The sequence below is a fragment of the Hevea brasiliensis genome, chromosome 16, assembly GCF_030052815.1.
Source record: "Hevea brasiliensis isolate MT/VB/25A 57/8 chromosome 16, ASM3005281v1, whole genome shotgun sequence".
In the NCBI taxonomy this organism is placed as follows: Eukaryota; Viridiplantae; Streptophyta; class Magnoliopsida; order Malpighiales; family Euphorbiaceae; genus Hevea; species Hevea brasiliensis.
The window spans coordinates 53102770-53128433 of record NC_079508.1 but is presented as its reverse complement, the minus strand read 5'-3'; the positions used below and the strand labels follow the sequence as shown (position 1 = coordinate 53128433).

The following is a 25664-nucleotide window of genomic DNA, read 5'->3' as shown; positions in this document are numbered from 1 at the left end:
TTTCTTCCCTGGAAAAGAACACTAATTTTACACTGCCCTAGTCTCGGTCTGTCGTTTCAAAAAATGGAAGGCCGAGCCCAGCCATCCAATCCCGAGTTTGAAACCCACGCGCAACCGTTACACTGAACAGTAGTCCTCCAACCAGGCAACCATGTCACCCCCAAAAGGTCCAAAATCCATCTCTTTTTACAACTTCTAATCCTTCCGCTTTCTTGCGCCTCTAGGCTCTACGTTTGCACTTAAAGCACCTTTCGCCTCTTCCTGCTCTCTCCGTCGTTAACAGAATCCCTCCCTCTTCCATGCCATGGCCACCGCCACCGTCGACTCCTCTGTCTCCAACAACCACCACCACCACCTGAACCGCCTCCACTCGGAATCCCTTCATCTCATCGATCTTCGCCTTCTTTCCCAGTCTGAACTGCCCTCTTTTTCACTCTGCTCCTTATCTTCCTCTTCTCTCCATTATCTCCAAAACCACGCTGACGTTGCCACTCCTAAAATCGATCGCTCCGTTTTCAACGAATCCGCCGGCAGCCGCAAATAGACATTTTCCCGCCTCCGATTGTCTACTCGCAACAACTTGCAATTCTCCTTCTCTCCTTCAATTAAGTCCCGCATTCCCCTCCAAGCCGCCGAACAAGGTCTAAATGAGGAGAGTTCTAAAATCATTTCCCTCCTTAAGTCCCTGTCTGGAGCCAATTCTCACTCAAGTGAGAAAGAGGATGATAATAATGATAATAATAGTAATGATAATAACCTAGGTTCTGTTCTGATCCATGACAACGAATTACTAGGTTTTCCTTCAACAGGGAATGAGGCACTGCAAACTTTTCCCATGAAGCAGGCATTTCTGACTGCCATTGTTGAGTCTACTGCAAAAAAGAGGAAGCGAGGCAGGCCGAGAAAATATGAGACTAATTTCTATAGTAACATTAGTAATCTCAATCAGGTCATTGACACTGAGAATAAGCAAATAGAGAGAGAGAGACGATTGGTGATAATGGCAGTGTGACGATGGAAATGGAGATGAAGAAGGGGGAGATTATGATGATGAGTAAGAATGGAATGAAGGTTGACTTGCTGGCATTGGGTAGTATGGAGGATCTGTATGACTATGGAGAGGAGCTTAGGAGGCTAACGATGGGAATGCATACAGAGGCGGAGATGTTAGGGGCTTTGCAGGGTTTAGAGGGAGAATGGGTGACAAGCAGGAGGAAGAAGAAGATTGTGAATGCTAGTATGCTCGGGGATGTGTTGCCAAGAGGTTGGAAGCTGATGCTTTGCATCAAGAAGAAAGCTGGTTACTTTTGGATTGCTTGTAGAAGATACATAAGGTTTTTGACAATTTTGTTTTCAGATTTTATTTTTCTGTTCTGGTTTTTGTTGGTTAATGCAAGTTATTTTGCCCAAATGCATGACCGGCAATTATTTGTGTTAATTTGTTTCCTGTTGAGTGTGACTTGGAACGTATTACATGAATTTGAATTGGGGAAAATACAAAATGGAAAAACTAACATTGAGGAAGTTAGATGCTCAAGAAAATTTAAACTTTGACTTATGAGATGCATTTGGTTGCTCTACATATGAACGAGATTTTTGTTTCTGGCTTGTTTAGATGGCTAGATAATCTAAGAATTTTGATTGACAGTTAATTTAATTTTGAATGAGGATTTTATGAGTATACATTCTGTGTTATGAATTTCTGCTGTATACTGTATTTACATTTTTCTCTTGCACAGGGGATGCAAATCCTAAAATCTTTACCTTTTTATCCATATAGTGCTTTACCACCACTCATCAAACCTGACATTATCTTTTTTGTTACCATCATTCTTAGGACAAGCTTACTAATTGGCGATTGCTTACTATGCTCATGGATACATTGCTGATTGATTCTTAGGTATTACTTGTCTCTATTTAAGTGTTTATGCAACATTTTTCTCTAAAACTTCATAAATTGTTGATGAAAGAATATTCTGATAATTCATTTGTGCTATTGGAAATATTCTCTTTGTAAATTGAATAAGCACTACATTGTCAAACACACACACTGATACTGGGTTTGTTTGTTCACTTAAGATTCTACATGTACAGCAGTAACAGGACCATAGTGAACAAATTTAGAGATGTTGTAGAATTATTATTTAATTTAGTATTACAAGGTTGATTGAATTTGGCTGTATACAACAAACTCAGTAAATATAATTGCAGTTTTACCTTTCTTGGTTGTGTAATTCTTACCTATCTTTGCTAATTTGATAATATCCAGTTCTAATGGGCAGCAGTTTATGTCCTGCAAGGAAGTTTCATCATATTTACTTCAAGATGCAAGCCAGTCAAAATTTTGACTATGAGGATGGCAATGCTCAGTTGGCTGGCAAAATATCTTCTGGGAATGTAAGTTTTTCATGGTCTTTGTTTTATGCATTTTAATTTCCTGTAAAGTTGACAAAATACACTGTAGGCTGTAGATCTTTACCCTTGAATATGACAAGAATGGGGATGAAAAGCAATTTTCCCCATTGAAGATAGGGATTACCGGGCGAGTCCAAACACCAGGAAAATATAAGTGCCATAAATGCACCATGGCTTTTGATGAGCCAGATGACTTGCTGCAACACCTGCTGCCAGCTCATCAGAGGACTTCAAAGAGTCGTAGACAAGGAACATTCACGAATGAGAGGGTGATAATTAAAAATGGAAAGTATGAATGTCAATTTTGTCATAAACCTTTTGAAGAAAGGCATTGCTATAATGGTCACCTTGGGAACCACATCAGGCATTGCTATAATGGTGACCTTGGGAATTGATTGTTTTAAGAGAATTGATGCTTCGAGTGGGTACATGACCATCCAAAGGAGCACTGTACCTCCATTACTAGGAGTTCGTCCTGATGTTTTAAAGATAATCAATTGGAAGTGATATGGGCACTGTTGCTATAAATTCTGACATTAAAATCAATGATGAAATCATTTCTGCCATTCCGAATTATAAAAGAAAAGAAAATACTACTGGTAAATCTTATTGTGGTATGCAGGATATAGTTTGTAGCACAATTAATAATAAGGCAGAGAAGATGAGTGAAGTTGCTAATGTTGTTGCTGTTGAAAATTATGTTTGCCCGGGTTTGAATAAGGAGAATGATTCTGTTTGTAAATCTTCTGATGAAAAAAATGTTCTTGGGTGCTTTACTGACAGAATCAATAATTTGGACAGCCAGGAAGAAGGTTCTCAGAACTGTTCACTTGCTGCTGTTGGAAGGAAGCAAGCATGTGCAATTGACGGCAATGAGGATCAAGTATGCGTAAGCTTAATGAAGGAGCATTATCAGGTGACAGGTTCTGATAGTGGTTTAATTGCCTCAAATTCTGAAGAGAAAACAGTTGATGGTGAAGCTATCAAGGATAGACTTCTTTCTAGCACAATAAGTTGCATGAAAATTGATGACACAGTTTTTGTTGGGAAAGATAAGCTAAGAACTGGGTTTGACAATAATTGCTCAATACAAGAGAATGTTGCAACCAATAGCAAGGAGCAAAGTTCTGAAGGCTGTTATGGTGGCGACCAAAGATATGGTTCTGTAAATAATGTGCATGGACTTTCAATTTCCATTGTGATGGAGATGAGGAGTGAAATGGGTTCTAAAGAGGGTTTACCTTCATCCTTAGATGAGACAGCATGTTTTTCCAACGATGAGGTGAACCAAGTTTCTGCTAGAACACTAAACAAGCCCAAACTTGATGAAGTGTGTAAGTCTAGGAATGATGTCCAAACTGTTGGTTTTGGTAGCAATAACACTTTAATAATGAGCTGGAGAGTAGCATCGGAAGCTGCTCAGCTATTCCATCATTGAATGAGCAGATGCATTTTACTGAAAATAATATGAAGGGGAATGCCAGTTGCACAAGATAGAAATGCCATCAAGGAATCTGAAGGCAGCGAGCTTACTTTATTTGCCTGTGAGCAATGCTTCCTGAAAATATTATTGTTAAGGTTTCTAATGGTACTATCGAGGTGCCTAATCTTGTTGAAGTCCCATGCTCTAATATCTGTGATCACAGCAAAGACGCAGATGTACTTGAAGGATGTGTAACTAATATTGAGCAGGGAAGAAGTTCCAACAATTTTTTACTTGCTCCATCAGCTAATGGGCTAACATTTTCTTTAAAAGATGATGGAGCCCTGGATGGCAGATCAAAGAACCTTATGCCTGATAAAAATTTTGAAAGCAGTTTTGGTGAACCATCTTCTAATGAGCAAACACATGGTAATGAGAATAGCATGAATAAGGTTTCATGTAACACAGTGGACCAGTGGAAGCATAAGGGATTTAAAAGTCTGTGTGATGGTGAACCACATACTGGTTTTGACCATTGCTACAGAGAACAGGATATGGATTCTGTGAAAAGCACCATGCAAGAAAGCTGTTCAAAGGATTGTCCCCTTGTTAATTCTGGGACTCAACAGAAATTTTCTATGGAAGATGATGTAACTGGTCTTTGTAGTTGGACTCTGGATGAGAAGAAAAGGGCTCCTATAGACAGCTTGCTTTGTCTCTCTAACAGTGAACAAGTTTGGAGTGTTGACAATAATTCGAATAGGATTTTGACTGGAAAAGCTAAAGAGGAGCCAAGGTTGGAGGACTTAAATCCTAGGAAGAATGAATCAGTGATTGGTTTTAGCACCCATACCCCAACCAGTGTAAATGTCATATCTGAGTTTATGTGGAGAACTGATGAAAAAAATGACCTGCATGGTAGTTTTGCTGATACTTCATCTCAACTAGTACATTCAACAGGCTGTTTTCCCTCATGTGAAGTAATGTCAGATAAGGTATGATTTTTTTTTTTATTTTTTTTTATGGAATCATTTTTAATCTTCACTTCATAGAATACTTGGTGAATAATTTCCAGTTGGTACTGTGTTGTTTTTAACCATTAAATGGGGACTGATGATATGATGTACCTTCTGCTTTTCATTTGTGTTTATCTTCCCCTCTTTTTTTTTTTTTTGGTTTTCCGAGAATATAAATGAAATCAGGGTGTTTGCATTGCATATCTTTCAGGGCTACTTGAGATTCGTTTAGTCGGTTCGATCACTGTAAGACCCACTCAATAAAAGGAAAGAATGTTGATTAAAGATAAGCAATCTTAGTAAGTTTGCTAAATATAGTAATGCCTATAATTATGCACTGTAAATAAAAATAGTCTTATAATTATGCTAGTTAATAATATCTACATAATTACATAGTTGACTTACTATAACTAACCATTGTCTATATCTTATATAAAGAAATTAGATCGTCTAGGAGTTATGTTATTCTCTCTAATCAATTTAATGCTTTATTCTCTCATATTAGCTCTAATTTGAGTGTCGGAGAGTCCTTACTGGGTCTATATCTAGTGGACCTCTGACCTATTTATTTTCTGTTTTTCAAGTTCATATTCACAAGAGATTTCCATGGACCGCAACAAAAAAAATGTTCACTTTTAAGGATGTAAAAGTCTTCAGTATAGATGGATTAATGGATCAGATTTAGAACTTATGTTTAACCAGTCTTGGTGTGTACAATTGACAGAAATTGTGATTTATAATCTATTTCTTTGATGGACAAGGTGAAACTGAATTCTTTGGTAGACGTTTTGTAGCATATCAGGTTTTGAAGGGCTGAGATCAGGCAGCATGGAGAATATGAAATATAATTTTCTGATCCCTCCTTCAGATGAGTCCAGGGTCTTTTCATATGACGCAGAAATCGATCAACGTCTTGATTCATCTGTTTGGCTTGATAAGGAAGCTTTGCCTTTGTTACCAAAGATTGGAAGCAGGCACCATGTTCCAACTTTGTGTGTCTGTGTGTGGTGCGGAAATGAGTTTCACCATGAGGCTCTAGAATTTGAAGAATAAGTAGGCTCAATAGGTTTTATGTGTGCAGCCTGCAAGGCCAAGTTCTCTGCCCAGTTCAATTTCCTGTAGAATGGGTCATCCATGCACAACCTGTGGCCCAAACGGAAATGTTCCTCATATCCCTAAGTCAGATTGAGGACAAGAGGTCCATATGAGGTAATTTCTACATCTAAACAAAATTGTTTCTTTGGCTAAAATTGACCCTTAGTTCCTCAGTTTTCATGTTTCAACCGCCCATCTGGTTTTTATGCGTTTTTCTAATTACTGAGCTGCAGGGGAAAATTGATCATTTATCTTACTGGATTAAACTTAATAACCCATCTATCAATTTCTGGTATTGAATTATTCTTTGGAATATGTTAGCAAATGCCACAAGGGTTCCTCTTAAGCAACATTAATTGGAATATTGTTCTGTAATACCTTAATTAACAAAAGTTTTACTATTTGTAGTGTAGATATCACGCTTACTGTTAATTGAATTTATATATTGGTTTTATTAAGATTTGTTTAAGGCTGTTCTTAAGCTGTCCATGCATTAATAGTACTAGAATGTCATGTCTAAGTGTGATGCTCCTGGCTTTGTGATAATGAGCAAAATATGACATTGATCATTTGTTATTTTTCTTATAATTTCCTATGGTGCCCTCATCTCTTTCCAGAGGAACATTCTCTGTTTTATGGTGGTTTATGCTGAAATCATTTGCTATATAAAAAAATAATAACAGACATGATAAAAAATAAGTTGGAATTGTGGAGTAAGTTTTCATATTTTTTCAGTAGCATTAAACCTAAACACATGCTAATTCAACTAAGGAAAGGCTGTCAGAGTTAGTACCACAATTTAGCTTCCTTTCAGTGGAAGGGTGTCGATGTGGAGGTGGCCCACCCTAGCAATTGCAATATTTGCAAGCAGCAAGTTGATGTGATAGTGTTATCCATAATTGTGGCCTTGGTGGGGTGCAGAGATTATACTGTTGAATGGTACTAGGTACCAATGATACAAATAGTTATCTTAAGTTTGCTTATAGAGTTATGATGATTGGTTTTGAAGCTTTTGATGTGTGGTTGTGTCTTGGTTCTAAGGTATAGTCAAGTAGCGATTGATTTAGGCGTTCCTGAAGGTCTAGAGGAATGCATTTTGATAGACATTAAGCATGTGCAATTGCTTGTATGCATTTTATTCTTAGCCCTTATGCATGTTATGTCTTAATTCTTCTGTACTTCTCCAAGGATATTTCCCCACCTACGTTTGCCCCCCGTGTGTGTGGGGATAGCACCTTGTTGATTTATTTCATCGTAGAAAGTAATTGTAATTATTTCTCCTACCTTGTTGAAAGAATCAATTCTCCCTGCGACTCCTGAACCTGTGCAGAAAAGAATGATATGTTTAAATATTATAAGCTTACACTTTCCATGTTTTCCAGACAATTTGTCCGGCACGTGGCTATCGGCCTACTGAGGCTATGATGCGCAAGAGGCTGACTCTGTTTTGTTTCTTTAGAGAGGCTATATTCTTGTTTCAGTCTAGGCAACGCATTTTTGCTTTGATCTTGTGAAGGTAATAGTAGCAATTTTACCGTCATTGAAAGCAATTGGGAGGCCACTTGGATAACTAGTTAATTTAGGGTTGAACTGGGCATAGATTCAACTATTTACTGCCAATAATTTTTTAATGTTAATGCTTGGTCACTAGACTTAGCAGTTAAATCTAATCATTACTGATGCCGTCTTCCATCTCGAAGAATGAAGACCTCCATTATAATGATCATCGTTGTTACCGTCAGATGCCTAATAATTTTGTGATTTGTCAACTAAATCTATTCGTTGTCATGGTCTCCTTCTTTCTTCTTAAAAAGTGGCAGAGAAGGTCCACATTATTTTTGCTGCTGAACTATGGCCTGGAGTATATGAATAGAAATTTTAATACTTGTAAATATATGATTTATATAATTATATGCATATTTCTTTAAACATATGGACAATGAACCGACTCGTATTTTCGATAATGTCTCTGTTCTTTTTTTTTTTTTTTTAAAGCAGCGGGGGTAAATTCCGATAACATCAATCAAGTTAATTAAAACTCATTCAATTTATGCTGATCTTTAACTTATCTTAATTTGAACAAAATTTTAATGATTTATAAAATTAAAAATTTAATTATCAACTTAGTGACTTAATTTGATTTCAAATTGATCCATTGAAAATGATTAAATTAATTTGCATTTTAATTTAAAATTAAATCGATACTTTTTTATGAAAAATAATATTTTAGTTTAAAATAATACATGACCTGTAAATTAAAATTTAAAACTTTTCTGTATAATAATTTGATAAGTATTTTAAATTTAATTCACAATTTAAAAGAATTGATTTTAAATTTATTCAAAAATAATAATAAAAAATAATTTACTATTCAAACTATCCAATGATTAATGAGAGTATAAATTATATAATTTATTTTATTATTAAAATAAATATATAATTATTAATTTACTATACATATTATTTATTTTATTATTAAAATAAAAAATATTTAAATTCCTTAAAAAAATAAAATAATGAAATAACTTTAAAAATGTAATTATTGGATAATTTTAAGTTTTTAGATGCAGAAAAACGTATTATTTTTTATAATAAATAAATATTTTATATTTTAAATTATGAATATAAATATTTTAATAAAATTATAATACATTAATTTTTTTAAATAAAAATAAATAATATTAATAATATTAATTTTTAAATTTTAAAAATAAAATTAATATAAATTACAATAAATAGATGTTACATCCACTATTAATAATTCATTTGTTTAGTGCGTTCAACTATAAAAGCGAATAAAGCTCATTTAATCCGTCGGCAAGTGGCCGCCCCTATTGGAATGTTACAGTACAGGTATCCCATATCTCTTAAAAATCCGAGTACCCTTGGCGATTGCCCAAGAACAAACAATTTTTTTTTTTTTTTTTTAATAAATTATTTTATAATTTATACTTCATTTATTTTATAAAAAATATTTTCTTAAAATATTTGAAACACTTAAAAAAAATAATTAATAAAAAAATATTTTTTAAATAAAAAATACATTTTTAAAGAAAATATTTTTTATTTTCTTAATTTTAATAATTTTATTAAAATATATACATTTAATATTATAATTAAATAATACAAAAATACTTTTTTAAAAAATAATTTTTAGAAATATTTTTATATATAAATTATTTTTTACAAAATATAATTTAATTTTCCAATTAAATTTCTCCTCAAAGTAAACCCAAATTCATATCTACAAAATAAATACAGTAATTTTTAAAATAAAAGTTTTATTATATATAAATAATTAAAATAATAAATGTATACTAAATTATGAATATTTTAATTAATTTATATATAAATTTTATAATAAATATTTAATTTAAAAAGTAATAAATTTTTTAATATAAATTCAAGTTAACGGATTTTATGAAACCTGTCATTTAATATGGCTATATTATTTATTTAAAACAAAAATTGCTTTGGGACCGCGTAAGTAAACACGCCTTTGGACTTGTAATTGTACTGTACGATTATGGGTTATGAGTCACTGAATCGGTTGCTCGCTCACCCACCCAGACCCTCTCCCTCCCAAAGCGCTACCGTTTCCTCTTCTTCCCCCATCCAAAATCAGACTTATATAAATTATTATTATTATTTTATCTTGTGATCTCTCTCAACTGACTCCATTGCTATTTAAGAATCATTTTCGATATTCTCTGGGCTCCATCCTTTACAAAATTGCCCTAAAATGTGCTGGTTTCGTTCTTTCACCTCCCTTCTTCTTCTTCGATTCTTCTCTCGACTGCCCTGATTTTTAGTGCCCTCGGTTTTTTTAGTTGGGTCCTTTTTTTTTTTTTTTTCTCCTTTTTCTTGTGGGCTTTTCGATGATGGGAACTAGGGTTTGGCCAAGGCGGATCGTGACGCTGCTCTGCGTGATGGTGATGATTTGGGGGAGTCTGAGTTCCACCGCCGCCGACCCTAGTAGGGTTTCGATGTGTCCTAGAGAGTCCGTTGTAGATTTGATCTTTGGATTTCTAGATCGAAGCTATGCCGTTTATGGCAGTGTTGAATCTCCTGATTTCGTTGGGGTTACCGAGGTATGTAGAATTTAACCCTTTTTTTTTCTATGGGTAGCCTAAATTGCATGCTTTAATTTTTTTTTTTTCATGGTGATAAATATTAATTTGTGAATTTCTTTTTTGTGCATATGAGCTTGTTGGAACTTGATCTTGTAATTAAGCTTCGTGTTTACACATGGAGTGAAATCTTTGATTTTGGGTTCACTCCGTTTTATCTCTTTGCTTTTGTTTTGGGGTTGTTTGTGTAAACCTATTAGGCACTTTTCAGTTAGCAATTTCGTGCTTCTCATGGTAAATTTTTCACATGGGTACTCTTTGACCAAAAATTAACAAAAATGCATTCCACATGTCTGAACAAAGTAATTGACTCTTGAAGCAAACAACTTTTGCACTAAAAATGTTTTTGTTACTCTTTAAGACCCTGACTACTGCTTTGGTGAGCATTCAGCAATGTAACTTGGGTGGATATGAGTTATGGTGGTATAGAGTTGAAAAATAGATATTTTCTAGGTGATTGATTGTAGGAACTTACTGGATGGCAGAGATGCCTTATTTGTTCATTTAAAAACTAGAATTAATAGTGAAAGTATTGGCAAAGCGATATGGCTTTGCAATGTTACTTTCTTTTGCTGTAGTTTTGGTTTTATATATTTAATGAAATTTATGTGCCTTACTGTGAAGGGCGATGAGGTTTCATTACAAAAGGCACTGAGTATGGTTTACAAGAACAGTCACCAATATGTAGCTGTGCTCTTCTATGCGTCATGGTGCCCGTTCTCTAGGACTTTTAGACCAAGCTTCTCCCTCCTTTCCTCTTTGTTTCCTTCCATCCCCCATTTTGCGATTGAAGAATCATCCATTAGGCCAAGGTTTGTAAATGGAAGACCATTTTCATAAAATTTTCCCTTTTTTCATGCTGTAATGTAGTTTGTTTGATTAATGACTATAAAACTGATTGGTTTCTGCAGCATACTCTCAAAGTACGGAGTCCATGGATTTCCAACTCTATTCCTTTTAAATTCTACTATGCATGATCGGTACCATGGCTCCCGGACATTGGGTTCTCTTGTTGCTTTCTATACTGATGTTACAGGTAAGGCTTTTCTCCTAGACTTCCTTACTGCATACTTCTAATTTTTTTTGTTTGTTTCTCTGCACAATTTTTCCATTTCTGTCCATAGAAATCAATTCAGGTGTATAGCTTCAACCTGCTAATTAATAGGTGATTTTATATTGCAAATGGTATGTTATGTGTGAACATTCTATACAAAAGCATCTCTTTTTTATTACCAAAGAATAATTGTTTAATAGTTCCTTTTTTTTGTTTTGCATCTGTATGGAATAGCATCTCTAAATAAATAATTTGCCTGGCATTTTATACAATTGGTTGAAGAATATTTCTCCATTGGGGTCTAATAAGCATAATGCTTGCCTTCTTGGTTGCAGGCGTCAAGATTGCATCGCGGAATAAAGGATCCCTAGACAAAATTGTACGCTCATCAAACCATGAAAATAATGATAACAATGACCAGGAAAGCTGCCCATTCTCATGGGCAAAATCTCCAGAGAATTTGTTTAGACAGGAAACATATTTGGCTCTGGCAACTGCGTTTGTGTTTTTGAGATTGATTTACATATTTTTCCCTACTCTGCTTGTATTTGTTCAGTTTGCTTGGAGAGGGCATATTCGGAACTTGAGATTGGGGAGCTTCTTGGAGCATCCTCGGGCCTATCTGAATGGAATAATACAAGTATTCAATTCTCTGAAGGAGCCTTGCAGGAAAACTAATTTACAAGAAGGAGCGATGAATGCCAGGGCATGGGCGTCCAAGTCCCTTGTTACGGTGTCAATAGGGGATGCAAGCACCAGCAGAGGTCCACCAATTAGTGAATGCCGCTGAGTTTTTCTCTGATTGTGCGAAGGCTAAAATTTGACATCCCTGGTTATAGTTTAATGTTTGTGACAATGTGAAATATGTTGACATTGTTGTATCCATTTCTCATTTGTCCATATGATTTAGTACACAGTTTATTTTGCCATTTAAGAAGCAATAATTGAAATCTAATTTGTGTATATATAATATTGATAGACATTGTGTCCAAACCCATCTATTTTATTCATTTATGTTGGATATTTCTTGAGGTGCTTTTTACTTGGGGTATAAGTGGTTGCTCTATGACCATAATTAAGATTTTTAATTAAAGCATTGTGTCATTTATTTTTAATCATAACTCAAAGCATAAATAAATTGTCTCAAAAGTCATTTACGTGAAAAAAAGACTGTTCATATGAATTTTATCACAGTTATCAAGCTTGACACACAGGTAGGATAAATAGATAAACAATCAACAGTATTTTGCATTTATTCTAATCTTAACTAAATTAATTTGAGTGCCAAATATGCAAGACTATAGCAGCAGTTGATTTATTATTAGAGACTTCAACTGACGTAGTGTTGTTTCGATTTGAATTATTACGGTTCAACTTTGAATAATTACGGTTTAAACTTTTGGGTTTTGATTTGAAATTCAGTGTTTTTTTTGTGCTTATGCATAAAGAAAGTTACACAAATTCTTAATCAGCTAAAAATAAAGTGGTTAGATAATCTTTTACTTTAAGCAAAATTGAGCATAGGTAATGCAAGACCCATGATGCGACCTCATCTAATACTAGTGCAAAAAAAAAAAAAAAAAAAAAAAAAGCGCAGAATGTGCATGTAAACTACTTTTGTCACGACCCAACCTATGGGCCAGACCGGCACTAGGACCTGAGCCAGCCTAAAGCCCCCGAGGCCCGTAGTAAGCCTAACTGTTCATTTACCCAATTCTAAGGCCCATTTGGGCCCAATTTCAAGAAACCAAACGGACAGAGTCCGGCCATAAAATGGACTTTCCAACGGGGAGTTTTCGACTCACCCGACCTGTAAACACAATAAATACTCAATTGGGAGCTCAGCTCACCCTCCACATACTCATCAGCATAAAAATAAATGGTAGCTCAGCTCCCTCATCCAATCCATCAACATGCATAGAATATAAGTTTACAGGTCCAAAATAATAATTTAGTTTACAGACCCAAATCAAATAAACATTTCTAACACATGCGGAAATTCTAGGAGTAAATAAAATTACACAAATATTGATAAACAACCTGCGAGGAAAGGAAGCAAGTTAACCTCAAAAATATCCTCCTATGGCCTGGAAAAATATTGAACAGGAGTGAGCGTTCGACTCAGAGAGTAAAATATCAATTTTAACCATAATCTCTATAACTATCTAGAACTAATGCACCCTGTAGAGTGAAATGCAACATCAACAACATTTTCACATCATAACATCAAAAAGGTAATTTGGAGCACTCACGCACCCCGTAACATCAATCATAATATATGGGAGCTGATCCCCTATACAGCTCTCTTAATTCCAACCTGGTGCCAGCAAGAACTCAGCTCGGACTTCCACTTAATAACCAAATCGGGGTCCCAGCGAAGAACTCAAGCCGTGTCTACCCCGAAGGACTGGGTCCCAGTGAAGATCTCAAGCCGTGTCTACCCGTCCTATCCATAGTCCACACCACATCACACGCACGCAAACGCACGCACACTGCTCCAAATTACCACAACAACATCCATGGCACGCTAACAGTTATGAATGCAACATATATCGTGCCTAGAGTTTAATTACATAAATATATGCATATAAGTGATGCATGGGCATGCTTGAACATATAATAATATCGAAATTACAATTAAAATTAATATTTTACTCACAGACTTGACGACAATCACTGTGGCGGCTGGGCGGAGGAAGAAGGCTGTCCCGGCTCACCTTTGCCAATTCCGACTTCGGAAACGCGCTCGGGACGTCTGACAATGGGGGGCTAGCCAAAACTTCGGTCCAATTCGGAGACTTTTCCGGTAACAGGTCTGTCTGGCCGGAATTTCGCAGACCCGGTCAACTGTCGAATTTCCGCGAATCGAGGATACCTACACGAAGCCCATAACACGGGGGTTAGTACATAAATTTTTCAGAATTTTCTAAGCTCATTAAATGCTCGGAAAAACACTGCGAAGTTCCATGGGACCCACCGAAAAACGGTGTTGAAAAAATTTGAAATTTATGTCGCCGCGAAGCTCTCGACGAGTGGAGCGTGCTGGTACCCTCGGTTTTCTCGTGGGATTCACGGTTTTCGAGAAATCTAGCCCAAAAGTCGAAATGGGCTAAAAACTTCCCGAGCAAAAATTGGACAAACCGCTCAATGGATTTCGGCGTTCTTGGTGTCTATGGAAAGCTCTCGTCGAGTAGATAATTTTAGACACAAGACCCGGTCCAATTGGTGGCCGGATCGGCCGAATTTTGGCCAGGAAGTCCAACGATCGCCGCTGTCCGTTCCAAGGCCGTTTTCGGCGTTCGGTGCCGTGGGTGGGGAGGAGGTGGGGCGCCGGCGAGGTGGGGACGCAGGGGAGGCGGCGGCGCGGCAAGGGGAGGAGGGAGGAGAGAGAAAAGAGAGAGAGTAGAGGAGAAGGTCGACGCGTGCGGGAGGGAGGAGAAAAAGAGAAGAAGACCGGTCCGATTCGATCGGTCCGATCCGATCCGGTTCGATTCGGCCAGTTCGATTCAAGATACAAAATTTTAAATTTTTACTCTGCCTCGGGACCGAAAACGAGGTCCAAGAATTAGAAAAATTCTAAAAAAAAATACGTAGACTCTAAATATATTTTTAGTTTTGCTACGTGGTCTTTAAATTAATTTTTAAAAATCATCAAAGTTTATATTTTCGGAAAATCGAACCCGATTTTTAAAATCCAAAAAATCTCAAAAAAATTCCTAAAATTTAAATAAAATTAAAATACCAAAAATTCTCATAAATTTAAAATTTTTGGGGTGTTACATTCTTCCCCCCTTACAGAAAATTCGTCCTCGAATTTTACACAAGGCAGAATAAAGCACATGATTATACATTGAACAAATAAGGGTACTTGCTACGCATGTCCCGTTTTGACTCCCAGGTGCACTCTTCCACTGACTAACTCCTCCACAAAACCTTAACCATAGGGATCTGTTTGGATCTCAGCTGCCTCACTTGGTAGTCCACTATGGCTACAGGCTGCTCCTCAAATGTCAAGTTCTCTTTTAGCTCTATCACATCCGGCTGTAGTACATGAGAAGGATCTGGAATGTATTTCCTGAGCATGGAGATGTGAAACACGGGATGAACGTGAGAAAGGTTGGGTGGTAGCTCCAACCGGTAGGCAACTGCTCCAACTCTATCAGTAACCTCAAAAGGTCCGATATACCGAGGTGCCAACTTGCCCTTCTTTCCAAATCTCATGACTCTCTTCATTGGAGAAACCTTCAGGAATACATAGTCGCCCACTGCAAACTCCACATCCCTCCGAGTGCTGTGATAACTCTTCCGCCTCGTTCCTCGATTAAAGGAACTACCTCTGAAGTGTACTGCACTAGGTCTACATCATGCACCTTCGCTTTCCCCATTTCTGTCCAACACAGAGGAGACCTACACTTTCTTCCATATAATGCCTCATAGGGTGCCATCCCTATGCTAGAGTGGTAACTGTTGTTGTAGGCAAACTCCACCAAAGCTAGCTGCTCATCCCATTGACCTCCAAAATCCAAGACACTCATGCGAAGCATGTCTTCCAGTGTTTGGATTGTCCTTTCGCATCGTCCGTCATGCGAGGGTGGAAAGCCGTACTAAAGTTCAACTGTGTGCCAAGTGCCTCCTGCAACTTTCTCCAAAACCGAGAAGTGAACTGGGGCCCTCTGTCAGATATTATGGAAGCCGGAACTCCATGCAATCTAACTATTTCTCGAATGTAGAGTATGTAGTCTTTACAGGCAAGAAGTGAGCTGATTTGGTTAGACGGTCTACAACTACCCATATCGAGTCATATCCTCGCGTGGTACGAGGAAACCCAGTCACAAAATCCATAGTAATCATTTCCCACTTCCATTCTGGGATAGGGAGCTCTTGCAGCTTCCCTGACGGTCTCTGGTGTTCAAACTTCACCTTCTGACAAGTCAAGCACTTGGACACAAAGTCTGCTATGTCTCTCTTCATGCCATTCCACCAATAGCTATCTTTCACTTCATGGTACATCTTGGTGGAACCTGGGTGGACATTGTACAATGTGTAGTGTGCCTCTCGCATTATTTCATTCTGAGGTTGTCCACATCGGGCACACATATCCTAGAACCTTGCACTAGGGCGCCATCATTGGCAAATCCAAACTCACCACTTTCACCTTGCTGTACTCTTTCTATAATCTTCATCAATTGTTGGTCTCTGTGCTGGGAAACTCTAACTCTGTCCCTCAAGTCTGGCCTCACGAAAAGTGAGCCAACAATACCCCTTCATCTGAAAGATCTAGGATTAAACCTTGATCCATCAACTCATGTACCTCCTGAATCAATGGTCTCTTCTCTACTGAAATGTGCGCCAAATCGCTGTAAGATTTTCTCGCTCAAGGCATCCGCCATAACATTGGCCTTTCCAGGTGGTACCGATGGTGCAATCATAGTCTTCGTAAGCTCCATCCATCTCCTCTGTCTCAAGTTTAAATCCTCTGTTGGAAGATGTACTTCAAGCTCTTGTGGTCGGTGTATATCTCGCACACTTCACCATACGAGATAGTGTCTCGGATCTTGAGTGCAAAGATTACAGACGCCATTTCCAAAACATGTGTGGGGTAGTTCTGCTCATGCCTCTTCAGCTGCCTTGAAGCATAAGCCACTACCTTTCCATTCTGCATCAAAACACACCCTAGGCCAACTCTGGAGGCGTCACAATACACGGTGTATCCTTCACCACTCACAGGTAGTGTCAACACAGGGGCAGTGGTTAGACACTCCTTAAGCTTCTGGAAACTCCTCTCACAATCATCTGTCCAAATGAATGGAACATTCTTCCGAGTTAACTTAGTTAGGGGAGCCGCTATCTTGGAGAAATCTTGTACAAAACGCCTATAGTAGCTAGCTAAACCCAGAAAACTTCGCACCTCAGTGACTGTTGTAGGCCTAAGCCAATCAGTTACAGCTTCAATTTTCTTGGGATCTACTTGAATGCCGTCACTAGAAACCACGTGTCCCAAGAATGAGATGCTTTCTAGCCAAAATTCACATTTTGAAAATTTGGCATATAGCTGGTGCTCCCTCAACGTCTGCAACACCATCCTCAAGTGCCACACGTGTTCTTCCTCGGTCCGAGAGTATACCAAAATTTCATCTATGAATACGATGACAAAACGGTCCAAAAATGGCTTGAACACCCTGTTCATCAAGTCCATGAAGGCTGCTGGTGCATTAGTGAGTCCAAAAGACATCACTAAGAACTCATAATGACCATATCTTGTCCTGAAAGCCGTTTTGGACACGTCCTCATTCCTGATTCTCAATTGATGGTAGCCTAATCGCAGGTCTATTTTGGAAAAGAATCTAGCCCCTTGGAGCTGATCAAACAGATCATCGATCCGAGGAAGTGGATACTTATTCTTCACAGTCACCTTGTTCAGCTGTCTGTAGTCGATACACAACCTCAATGACCCATCTTTCTTTCTTAGAAATAGCACAGGAGCGCCCCAGGGTGAAGTGCTCGGGCGTATGAAACCCTTGTCCAAAAGCTCCTGTAGTTGCTCCTTCAGCTCTTCAATTCTGCTGGTGCCATCCTGTAAGGCGGCATTGAAATGGGGTTTGTACCCGGAACAACATCAATGCAGAACTCTATTCCCCTTTCTGGTGGCAACCCTGGAAGCTCTTCAGGGAAGACATCCATGAATTCTCTGACAACAGGAACATTTTCCATGCTGACACCTTCTACAGATGTATCTCTCACCAATGCCAAATACCCTTGGCATCCACGCCTCAACATTTTTCTAGCACTAATTGCTGACACCAAGTTATATGGAGCCACGCTCCTGTCTCCATCAAAGCTAAACTCTTCCACACCGGGTATGTGGAAATACACCTTTTTGTTCCTGCAGTCTAAAGTGGCATAATGAGTTGCCAACCAGTCCATTCCCAAAATTACATCAAAATCCATCACTGGTAGAGGAACCAAGTCTGCTGGGAGGATCTTTCCATCCACTACTACTGGGCTACCCGGAAAAACTATATCTACATTTATATTGTCGCTAAGTGGGGTAGCTACTAACAAAGGGCACTCTAAAGTTGTAGGGTTTCTACCCAACCTCATGGCAAACACAGGGGAGACAAATGAGTGCGTAGCACCCGGATCTATCAAAACACGAGCCTCATAAGAAAGAATACCGCCACAACCGCATTTGAAGCTCGAGCATCCCGGGTGGGTCAAGGTGAAAACCCGAGCTTGACCCCTACGAGTGGCGTAACCCGACATCGACTTCTACCTCTGACCGCCTCCAAATCCACGCCCCTTGTCCTCGCCCTGTCGATCACTGCCATGTTGGAAGTACCGGATACAATGGCGAAGAACATTTGCAATGAACCCCGTGACCCCATCGTGGCTCATCAAAACGGGCATTCTCTAGCAAAGTGACTGTTGGCCACACCAAGCATACTCTGATCCCATCAAACAAGGTCCTGCATGTCCTCTTCCACATTGTGCACGGTGCCAAAGAGGATCTGAACGAGCAGATCGCCAGTATCTGATTACCACCGCTGGATCCGCACTGTCGAACCCTGGATTTGTGTCTAAAACCACTCCTCTTATTCTCGCTTCTTCCTCTGTAAGTAGTTTGGCCACCACTATCCGTAGTACCCATGTGGGGAACACCAAGAACCCTGCCTCTGTTTTCTTTGCTCTTCATTTGTCATCCACAAGATAGCTAATCTCAATCTGCAGCTCGATCAACCACCACATCAAAAGATTGATCGACATCATGGCCAGTTCGCATACCTCTGTCAAGCCCCTTTAGGAATCTTTTCACCTTCATAGTCTCTGAGATCTCGTAGGGGCATATCCGCTCAATTCAGCATATTCATCTACTGCACTGCCATTCTGTCTTAAGGCCTCAAAGGCCCACTGTTTCTGATCTCTGAAGCTTTCTGGCACAAACCGATTAATGAAAAGTTCCACAAACTGAGCCCATGTCAAACCCTCCATCCGGGGTAACACGTAGTCATTCATCCATTGTCTAGGCATAGGCCCCATGACATGCTGCATACACTCTATCAGTCTTCTATCAGCCAATCAGACTGCTCTGCGAGAATCCAAAACCGATATGCATCGTCTGACACATCATAAGTACCAGGCACCAACTTCTTAAAATTTATGATTTGTTTGTAAGGTTCCCCTCTTGGTGCGGTGGACTGCTGCTGCTGTGGAGGGTGGACCATATACTGCGCCATCATGTCGATGGTTCTCTACAACCCAGCTAGAGTAGCTGCCATTGGGTCCATGGGACCCTGTGCCATAAAAGATCGATCTCAGTGGTGGCGTTGCTCTTCTACTTGAGCGACTCTAGGCCTCCTACCCCGCCTCCTGGGGCAAGCGCCTCATCTGTCCGACACCTCGTCAGCACATCCGGTTCTCGTGCGATGGCAGCTCTCCTACTTCTACGCATTTTCGAAATTCAAAGATTAGCCCAAAAAATTCAAAACTGCACATTACACAGCTCTATAGACTCATATTTACACACAATATATGGAGCAGAAACTAGAAGCAAAGATGACAATGCAAGACGAATGTGGACCCTATTTTTCCGCATGTGACTCCTATTAGACTCTTCCCAATACTTTAGACAAACATTCCCTAAGAATCTGGAGCCTAAGCTCTGATACCATATTTGTCACGACCCAACCTATGACTAGGACACAGGCGACCTAAAGCCCCGAGGCCCGTAGTAAGCCTAACTGTTCATTTACCCAATTGTAAGGCCCATTTGGGCCCAATTTCAAGAAACCAAACGGACAGAGTCCGGCCATAAAATAGACTTTCCAACGGGGAGTTTTCGACTCACCCGACCTGTAAACACAATAAATACTCAATTGGGGAGCTCAGCTCACCCTCCACATACTCATCAGCATAAATATAAATGGTAGCTCAGCTCCCTCATCCAATCCATCAACATGCATAGAATATAAGTTTACAGGTCCAAAATAATAATTTAGTTTACAGACCCAAATCAAATAAACATTTCTAACACATGCGAAAATTCTAGGAGTAAATAAAATTACACAAATATTGATAAACAACCTGCGAGGAAAGGAAGTAGGTTAACCTCAAAAATATCCTCCTGTGGCCTGGAAAAATATTGAACAGGAGTGAGCGTTCGAATCAGAGAGTAAAATATCAATTTTAACCATAATCTCTATAACTATCTAGAACTAATGCACCCTGTAGAGTGAAATGCAACATCAACAACATTTTCACATCATAACATCAAAAAGGTAATTTGGAGCACTCACGTACCCTGTAACATCAATCATAATATATGGGAGCTGATCCCCTATACAGCTCTCTTAATTCCAACCTGGTGCTAGCGAAGAACTCAGCTCGGACTTCCACTTAATAACCAAATCGGGGTCCCAGCGAAGAACTCAAGCCGTGTCTACCCCGAAGGACCGGGTCCCAGCGAAGATCTCAAGCCGTGTCTACCCGTCCTATCCATAGTCCACACCACATCACAAGCACGCAAACGCACGCACACTGCTCCAAATTACCACAACAACATCCATGGCACGCTAACAGTTATGAATGCAACATATATCGTGCCTAGAGTTTAACTACATAAATATATGCATATAAGTGATGCATGGGCATGCTTAAACATATAATAATATCGAAATTACAATTAAAATTAATATTTTACTCACAGACTTGACGACAATCACTGTGGCGGCTGGGCGGAGGAAGAAGGCTGTCCCGGCTCACCTTTGCCAATTCCGACTTCGGAAATGCTCTCGGGACGTCTGACAATGGGGGGCTAGCCAAAATTTCGGTCCAATTCGGAGACTTTTCCAGTGCATTTGGCCGAATTTATGGCCAATCAGCCGAATTTCCGCGAATCGAGGATACCTACACGAAGCCCATAACACGGGGGTTAGTACATAAATTTTTCAGAATTTTCTAAGCTCATTAAATGCTCGGAAAAACACTGCGAAGTTCCGTGGGACCCATCGAAAAACGGTGTCGGAAAAATTTGAAATTTATGTTGCCGCGAAGCTCTCGACGAGTGGAGCGTGCTGGTACCCTCGGTTTTCTCGTGGGATTCACGGTTTTCGAGAAATCTAGCCCAAAAGTCGAAATGGGCTAAAAACTTTCCGAGCAAAAATTGGACAAACCGCTCGATAGATTTCGGCGTTCTTGGTGTCTATGGAAAGCTCTCGTCGAGTAGATGATTTTAGACACAAGACCCGGTCCAATTGGTGGCCGGATCGGCCGGATTTTGGCCGGGAAGTCCAACGGACGCGTGCGCGCTGCGCTTCCGTTCCAAGGCCGTTTTCCGGCGTTCCAGGCGGCGGTCGGCCGTGGGGGAGGGCCGAGGTGGGGCGCCGGCGAGGTGGGGACGCAGGGGAGGCGGCGGCGCGGCAAGGGGAGGAGGGAGGAGAGAGAAAAGAGAGAGAGAAGAGGAGAAGGTCGACGCGCGTGGGAGGGAGGAGAAAAAGAGAAGAAGACCAGTCCGATTCGACCGGTCCGATCCGGTCCGGTTTGATTCGGCCGGTTCGATTCAAGATACAAAATTTTAAATTTTTACTCTGTCTCGGGACCGAAAACGAGGTCCAAAAATTCTGAAAAAATTTCAGAAAACTCAGAAAAATACGTAGACTCCAAATATATTTTTAGTTTTGCCACGTGGTCTTTAAATTAATTTTTAAAAATCATCAAAGTTTATATTTTCTGAAAATCGAACCCGATTTTTAAAATTCGAAAAATCTCAAAAAAATTCCTAAAATTTAAATAAAATTAAAATACCAAAAATGCTCATAAATTTAAAATTTTTGGGGTGTTACAACTTTCTTCTTTCTTCCTTGCATAAGCTTTCCTGGCTTCCTCATTGAGAAGCAAACTTCATATCATCTACTGCAGAAGGCATCAACAGCTGATGTACAAGTGACAATCCCACAAGGCAGGCAAAGTCACTTGATAAGATGAAACTGTGGGTCACCTCCTCTAGTTGCTAAAGAGTTTGCTCTAGGACATCATATCAGTCCATTTCCACACTAGGAACTACCTTTTTCACAATCTACCAACAATTTCAATTTTTTGAATGTTAAGTCACATCATAATTGATAAAGCATTATATCAATACCATAAATCAGGAACAAATTGTACAGTGGTTGAATAATTTTTCCGCCATTAAGAAACTAACATAAATTTTCTGAAGCATCAGAACTGTCCCATATAATCATAGTACTTGCACATCCTTCACTAAAAAAAGAGTATAAAACGACAGTGGCACCATAAAATATGGGAGATACATTAAATTGTCAAGCTCATATTCAAATAATATCTGTGATATGTATTCTTTAATTCTATCATTAACTGGGCCATCTACAGCTCCCTCAGCAAGCTCATAAACCAAAGCATTTCCTTCAGGGCCATTAACTTTGTCTTTCTGCAAATATCTGCATCACCGTGCAAGTTTATCAGTACAAAGCATCTGTGTAGAGCAATTGTTGCAATAAAATCACCAGATAATAAACAATGCATTCCATCTCATAATTCTAACTTTTGCTGGACAAGCGTCTCCAATGCCTGTTTGACGTTTCCAAGGACAGAATGGCTTTCATCAGTGTAATGTAATCCCATAACAAAAAACTTTGGTCTATGACTGTTTAGTTAGTGCCTACTGAACTGCAAAATACTAATTATCACCAATGTAAAACCAGCCAGATGAGCTGTAGTTACATCATCAGCGTATATCCTGTATACATCAGCAGGTATGAGAACATAGTATTTAGCATCCGTAACACCTGTAAATGATGCATCAATGTTCCCAAGTAAATTATCCTAATGTTTAATGACCCCATAAAATTCATAAAATATAATCCATAAATTTATAATTTTCTATTTTATTGCATAGGATTTAGATATCAAGGTTGGGCTAGGTGGCGATTCAAAGTTATTCTCAGTGGTTGTTACAACCACTAGTTGCAAGGTTATCGTGATTGAAGCTAAGTGATTTTGATCATAAACCCTACAATCAATGTCAAAGTCACGAGCAAGTGGAGCTTCAGCAATCCATATACTGTGGACTTTAGTTTTCTTAAAAATAAAAAATAAAAAATAAAAAAGATCTCGACACGTAATACTTATTAAACACGAATACAATTGGTTCATCACATGATTCCAAGGAGAGGAACAGGTTATTTACTTTGCTGAGTCGTTGAGGAAGGGCGAGATCTTTGAAGCTCTATATCATCTCAACCCCAAAAATGTTCGAGAGTTTGGTTATGGCCTCATTAATCACCAAAGCAGGAAGCAAACGCTGGCGGTAGTTTCTAGTCACTATCTGAGTAAACTCATCCCTCTTGATCGGGCAACCCGATGCGTCTTGATAACAAGCCTGTTCTTTTCCTCTTCAGAAATGTTCAATAATAGAGAGAAATCTTGGCTGGGAAATGCCAACCTGCACTCAAAATTTGAATTACATCACCTAATTAGAGGTAAATCACGAAAATTAATACTAAAAGTATAGGAGATTGTTTACCTGGTTGTTCAGATGACACAGGGAAGTCGGATGGATCTGAAGAGGGAGGGAGAGATGCAGTGGCGGGAAGGAAGAGTCAAGGTAACTGATGGGTCCACAACCCACTGGGTGAAATTCAATGCTCTGCTCGTCAAAGTCAAACCGTAAAAAGATTGCAGTTTCGATGATAATTACTGACAGTGAGCAGCAACTAACGCGTATGAAAACTTTAAGTTTTTCATGGAATAAATAATATTTTGACCCGCGATAAGAAATTAAATAATTTTTAAAATGGAAGAATTATAGTTTATTGTTTTTTAAAAAAGCAATAATCAAAGAGTTTTAAAATTTAGTAAAAAAATATTTTAATCTTTATTTATTATTTTATAAATTATATTCATTAAATATTTAAAATTTTATATAGATTAAAAATAATTTATAAATTTTAGAAGAAAATATTTTTTTTATAAATAAAGCTTCACTATTGTTTTATTTATTTAAAATTGCAAATTTTTAAAATGATAATTATATGTTGTTATTTTTTTATAAATTATATATTGTTATTTAATATATATTGAAAATTAAAAATTAATTAAAAACTTTTTTTTCTCTATTTTTGAGAGATAGAGAGGGAGAAAAGCCTTGAGTTTAATTTTCTCTATTTATTTATTATGAAATTTATCATTTTGAATAAAATTATTTATTATTATGTAATTGTAATTATTATTATAATTTATTTATTTTTTAATAAATAATAATTAATAATATCAATCATTTAAATTTTAATGAAATAACAATTTATTATTTTTATAAAATTTACATTTTTTAAAATTATATAAAAGTAAATGTAGATATATTTTTATGGAAATAATGGAGTTATAAAGAATTAAAAGGAATAATACAGCAGAATAGCTCTACCATATAATTAAGAGCAGTCTTCCTTAATTTACTCATGATGGATATCTAATTAAATTTTATTATAATAAATTTAAATAGTATATAATTAAAATTAGAATAAATTTAAATTTAGAATAATATCTATATAAACTTCGAGTTAGAGCTTAGATTTTGTGTTAAGTATATCTAAACTTTTTATATAAATAATTAATTAAATAAAAAAAATTTATTATAATATTTAAATTTTTTCATATATTATAGTTAAATAAATAAAAAAATAGTGAAAAAGAAAATGAAGAGATTTAAGATAATGTAGAGGGAAGTAATATTATAAAATTTATAAATTTTAGATATTAAATAACTACATTAAAAAAAATTCATATAACCAACATTTTACTACTTTCAGATTAAACCTTAGATATTTATTGTATGTTTATGTAAAAAAAAAATCAAATATTTTATAAATTTATTAAAATTTTTAACATACACATCATTATAAAAAAAATTCTATAAATTACTAATTAAAATATATAAAGTAAATCAAGTTTAATATTATTCAAATGATAATAATTAAATTTAGAATAATTATGAGGAATTTAAAATAAATTTAATTGAGTTTTAAATATATTCAAATATTAAAAAATATTAATAATTTTATATTCAGATAAAATAATTATTAAAAATATTAATAATTTTAAATTTAGATAAAATAATTTTCACTATGTTTTTTGTTGCTGTACTTAACTTTGGGGAAATTTTTTTAAAGTACTGAAAATGTTTTAAAATTTAAAAATTATTTAGAAAATTTATAATTCTTAAAATAAAATTTTAAAATCTTTATTTTTAACTCAAGAATTTTTTTTTTCTAAATTTAAAAATACTTTTAAAATCTTTATTTTTTAAATAATAAAAATATAAAAAAAATAATGTAAAATTTTATTTTAAGAAGCTTCACTTTAAAATTCTTACCTTGCAAACTACCCACCAATGAGACAGCCGGTCATTTGTCCTTATGGTCAACATCAATCCCACCTTATTATGCACCTAAATTTCCCATGCAACGGTCAGATTTCTCCCGGCCCTAACAAAAGCGGTTCGCATTTCCCCATCAAACCGC

The 25664-nt window shown here is 37.3% G+C and overlaps 3 protein-coding genes and 1 long non-coding RNA gene across 6 annotated transcripts; 3 read left to right on the top strand and 1 right to left on the bottom strand.

Moving 5' to 3' along the window:
- Positions 1 to 89: 89 nt before the first annotated feature.
- LOC110672232 (uncharacterized) lies at positions 90 to 4988 on the top strand. Its single transcript, XM_058138412.1, has 4 exons — positions 90 to 1334; positions 2270 to 2327; positions 2472 to 2684; positions 2912 to 4988. The coding sequence occupies exons 1-4, from the start codon at positions 1015 to 1017 to the stop codon at positions 3851 to 3853; spliced, it is 1533 nt and encodes a 510-aa protein (XP_057994395.1). The 5' UTR covers positions 90 to 1014; the 3' UTR covers positions 3854 to 4988.
- Positions 3967 to 6432, top strand: LOC110672228 (uncharacterized). Of its 3 annotated transcripts, none has more exons than XM_021834945.2 (2): positions 3967 to 4833; positions 5649 to 6432. In XM_021834945.2, exons 1-2 carry the CDS (start codon positions 3967 to 3969, stop codon positions 5661 to 5663), a joined length of 882 nt encoding a protein of 293 aa, XP_021690637.2. In that variant the 3' UTR covers positions 5664 to 6432. The 3 variants fall into 3 exon arrangements, with proteins under 3 accessions (XP_021690637.2, XP_021690635.2, XP_021690636.2); XM_021834943.2 differs by having other exon boundaries at positions 5616 to 6432; XM_021834944.2 differs by having other exon boundaries at positions 5066 to 6432.
- Positions 6433 to 9441: 3009 nt separating this feature from the next.
- On the top strand, positions 9442 to 12156 carry LOC110672226 (5'-adenylylsulfate reductase-like 4). The gene is made up of 4 exons (XM_021834940.2): positions 9442 to 10040; positions 10704 to 10891; positions 10991 to 11115; positions 11469 to 12156. Exons 1-4 carry the CDS (start codon positions 9828 to 9830, stop codon positions 11921 to 11923), a joined length of 981 nt encoding a protein of 326 aa, XP_021690632.1. The 5' UTR covers positions 9442 to 9827; the 3' UTR covers positions 11924 to 12156.
- Positions 12157 to 21975: 9819 nt separating this feature from the next.
- LOC110672231 (uncharacterized) lies at positions 21976 to 25660 on the bottom strand. The gene is made up of 4 exons (XR_009144687.1): positions 25517 to 25660; positions 23672 to 23794; positions 23336 to 23590; positions 21976 to 22586 (listed from the first exon to the last, which is right to left on the bottom strand). It is a non-coding gene; the product is annotated as an uncharacterized LOC110672231 (long non-coding RNA).
- Positions 25661 to 25664: the final 4 nt, after the last annotated feature.

Bases quoted from the DNA above. Each gene is read 5' to 3' on its own strand.
- LOC110672232 (XM_058138412.1), top strand. From the start codon at position 1,015: ATGGAAATGGAGATGAAGAAGGGGGAGATTATGATGATGAGTAAGAAT. The intron at 1,335-2,269 runs GTTTTTGACAAT...GATAATATCCAG, and splicing joins GCTTGTAGAAGATACATAAG to TTCTAATGGGCAGCAGTTTA. The intron at 2,328-2,471 runs GCAAGCCAGTCA...TGTAGGCTGTAG, and splicing joins CATCATATTTACTTCAAGAT to ATCTTTACCCTTGAATATGA.
- LOC110672228 (XM_021834943.2), top strand. From the start codon at position 3,967: ATGCTTCCTGAAAATATTATTGTTAAGGTTTCTAATGGTACTATCGAG. The intron at 4,834-5,615 runs GTATGATTTTTT...TTGATGGACAAG, and splicing joins GTGAAGTAATGTCAGATAAG to GTGAAACTGAATTCTTTGGT.
- LOC110672226 (XM_021834940.2), top strand. From the start codon at position 9,828: ATGATGGGAACTAGGGTTTGGCCAAGGCGGATCGTGACGCTGCTCTGC. The intron at 10,892-10,990 runs GTTTGTAAATGG...TGGTTTCTGCAG, and splicing joins GAATCATCCATTAGGCCAAG to CATACTCTCAAAGTACGGAG. The intron at 11,116-11,468 runs GTAAGGCTTTTC...TCTTGGTTGCAG, and splicing joins TTTCTATACTGATGTTACAG to GCGTCAAGATTGCATCGCGG.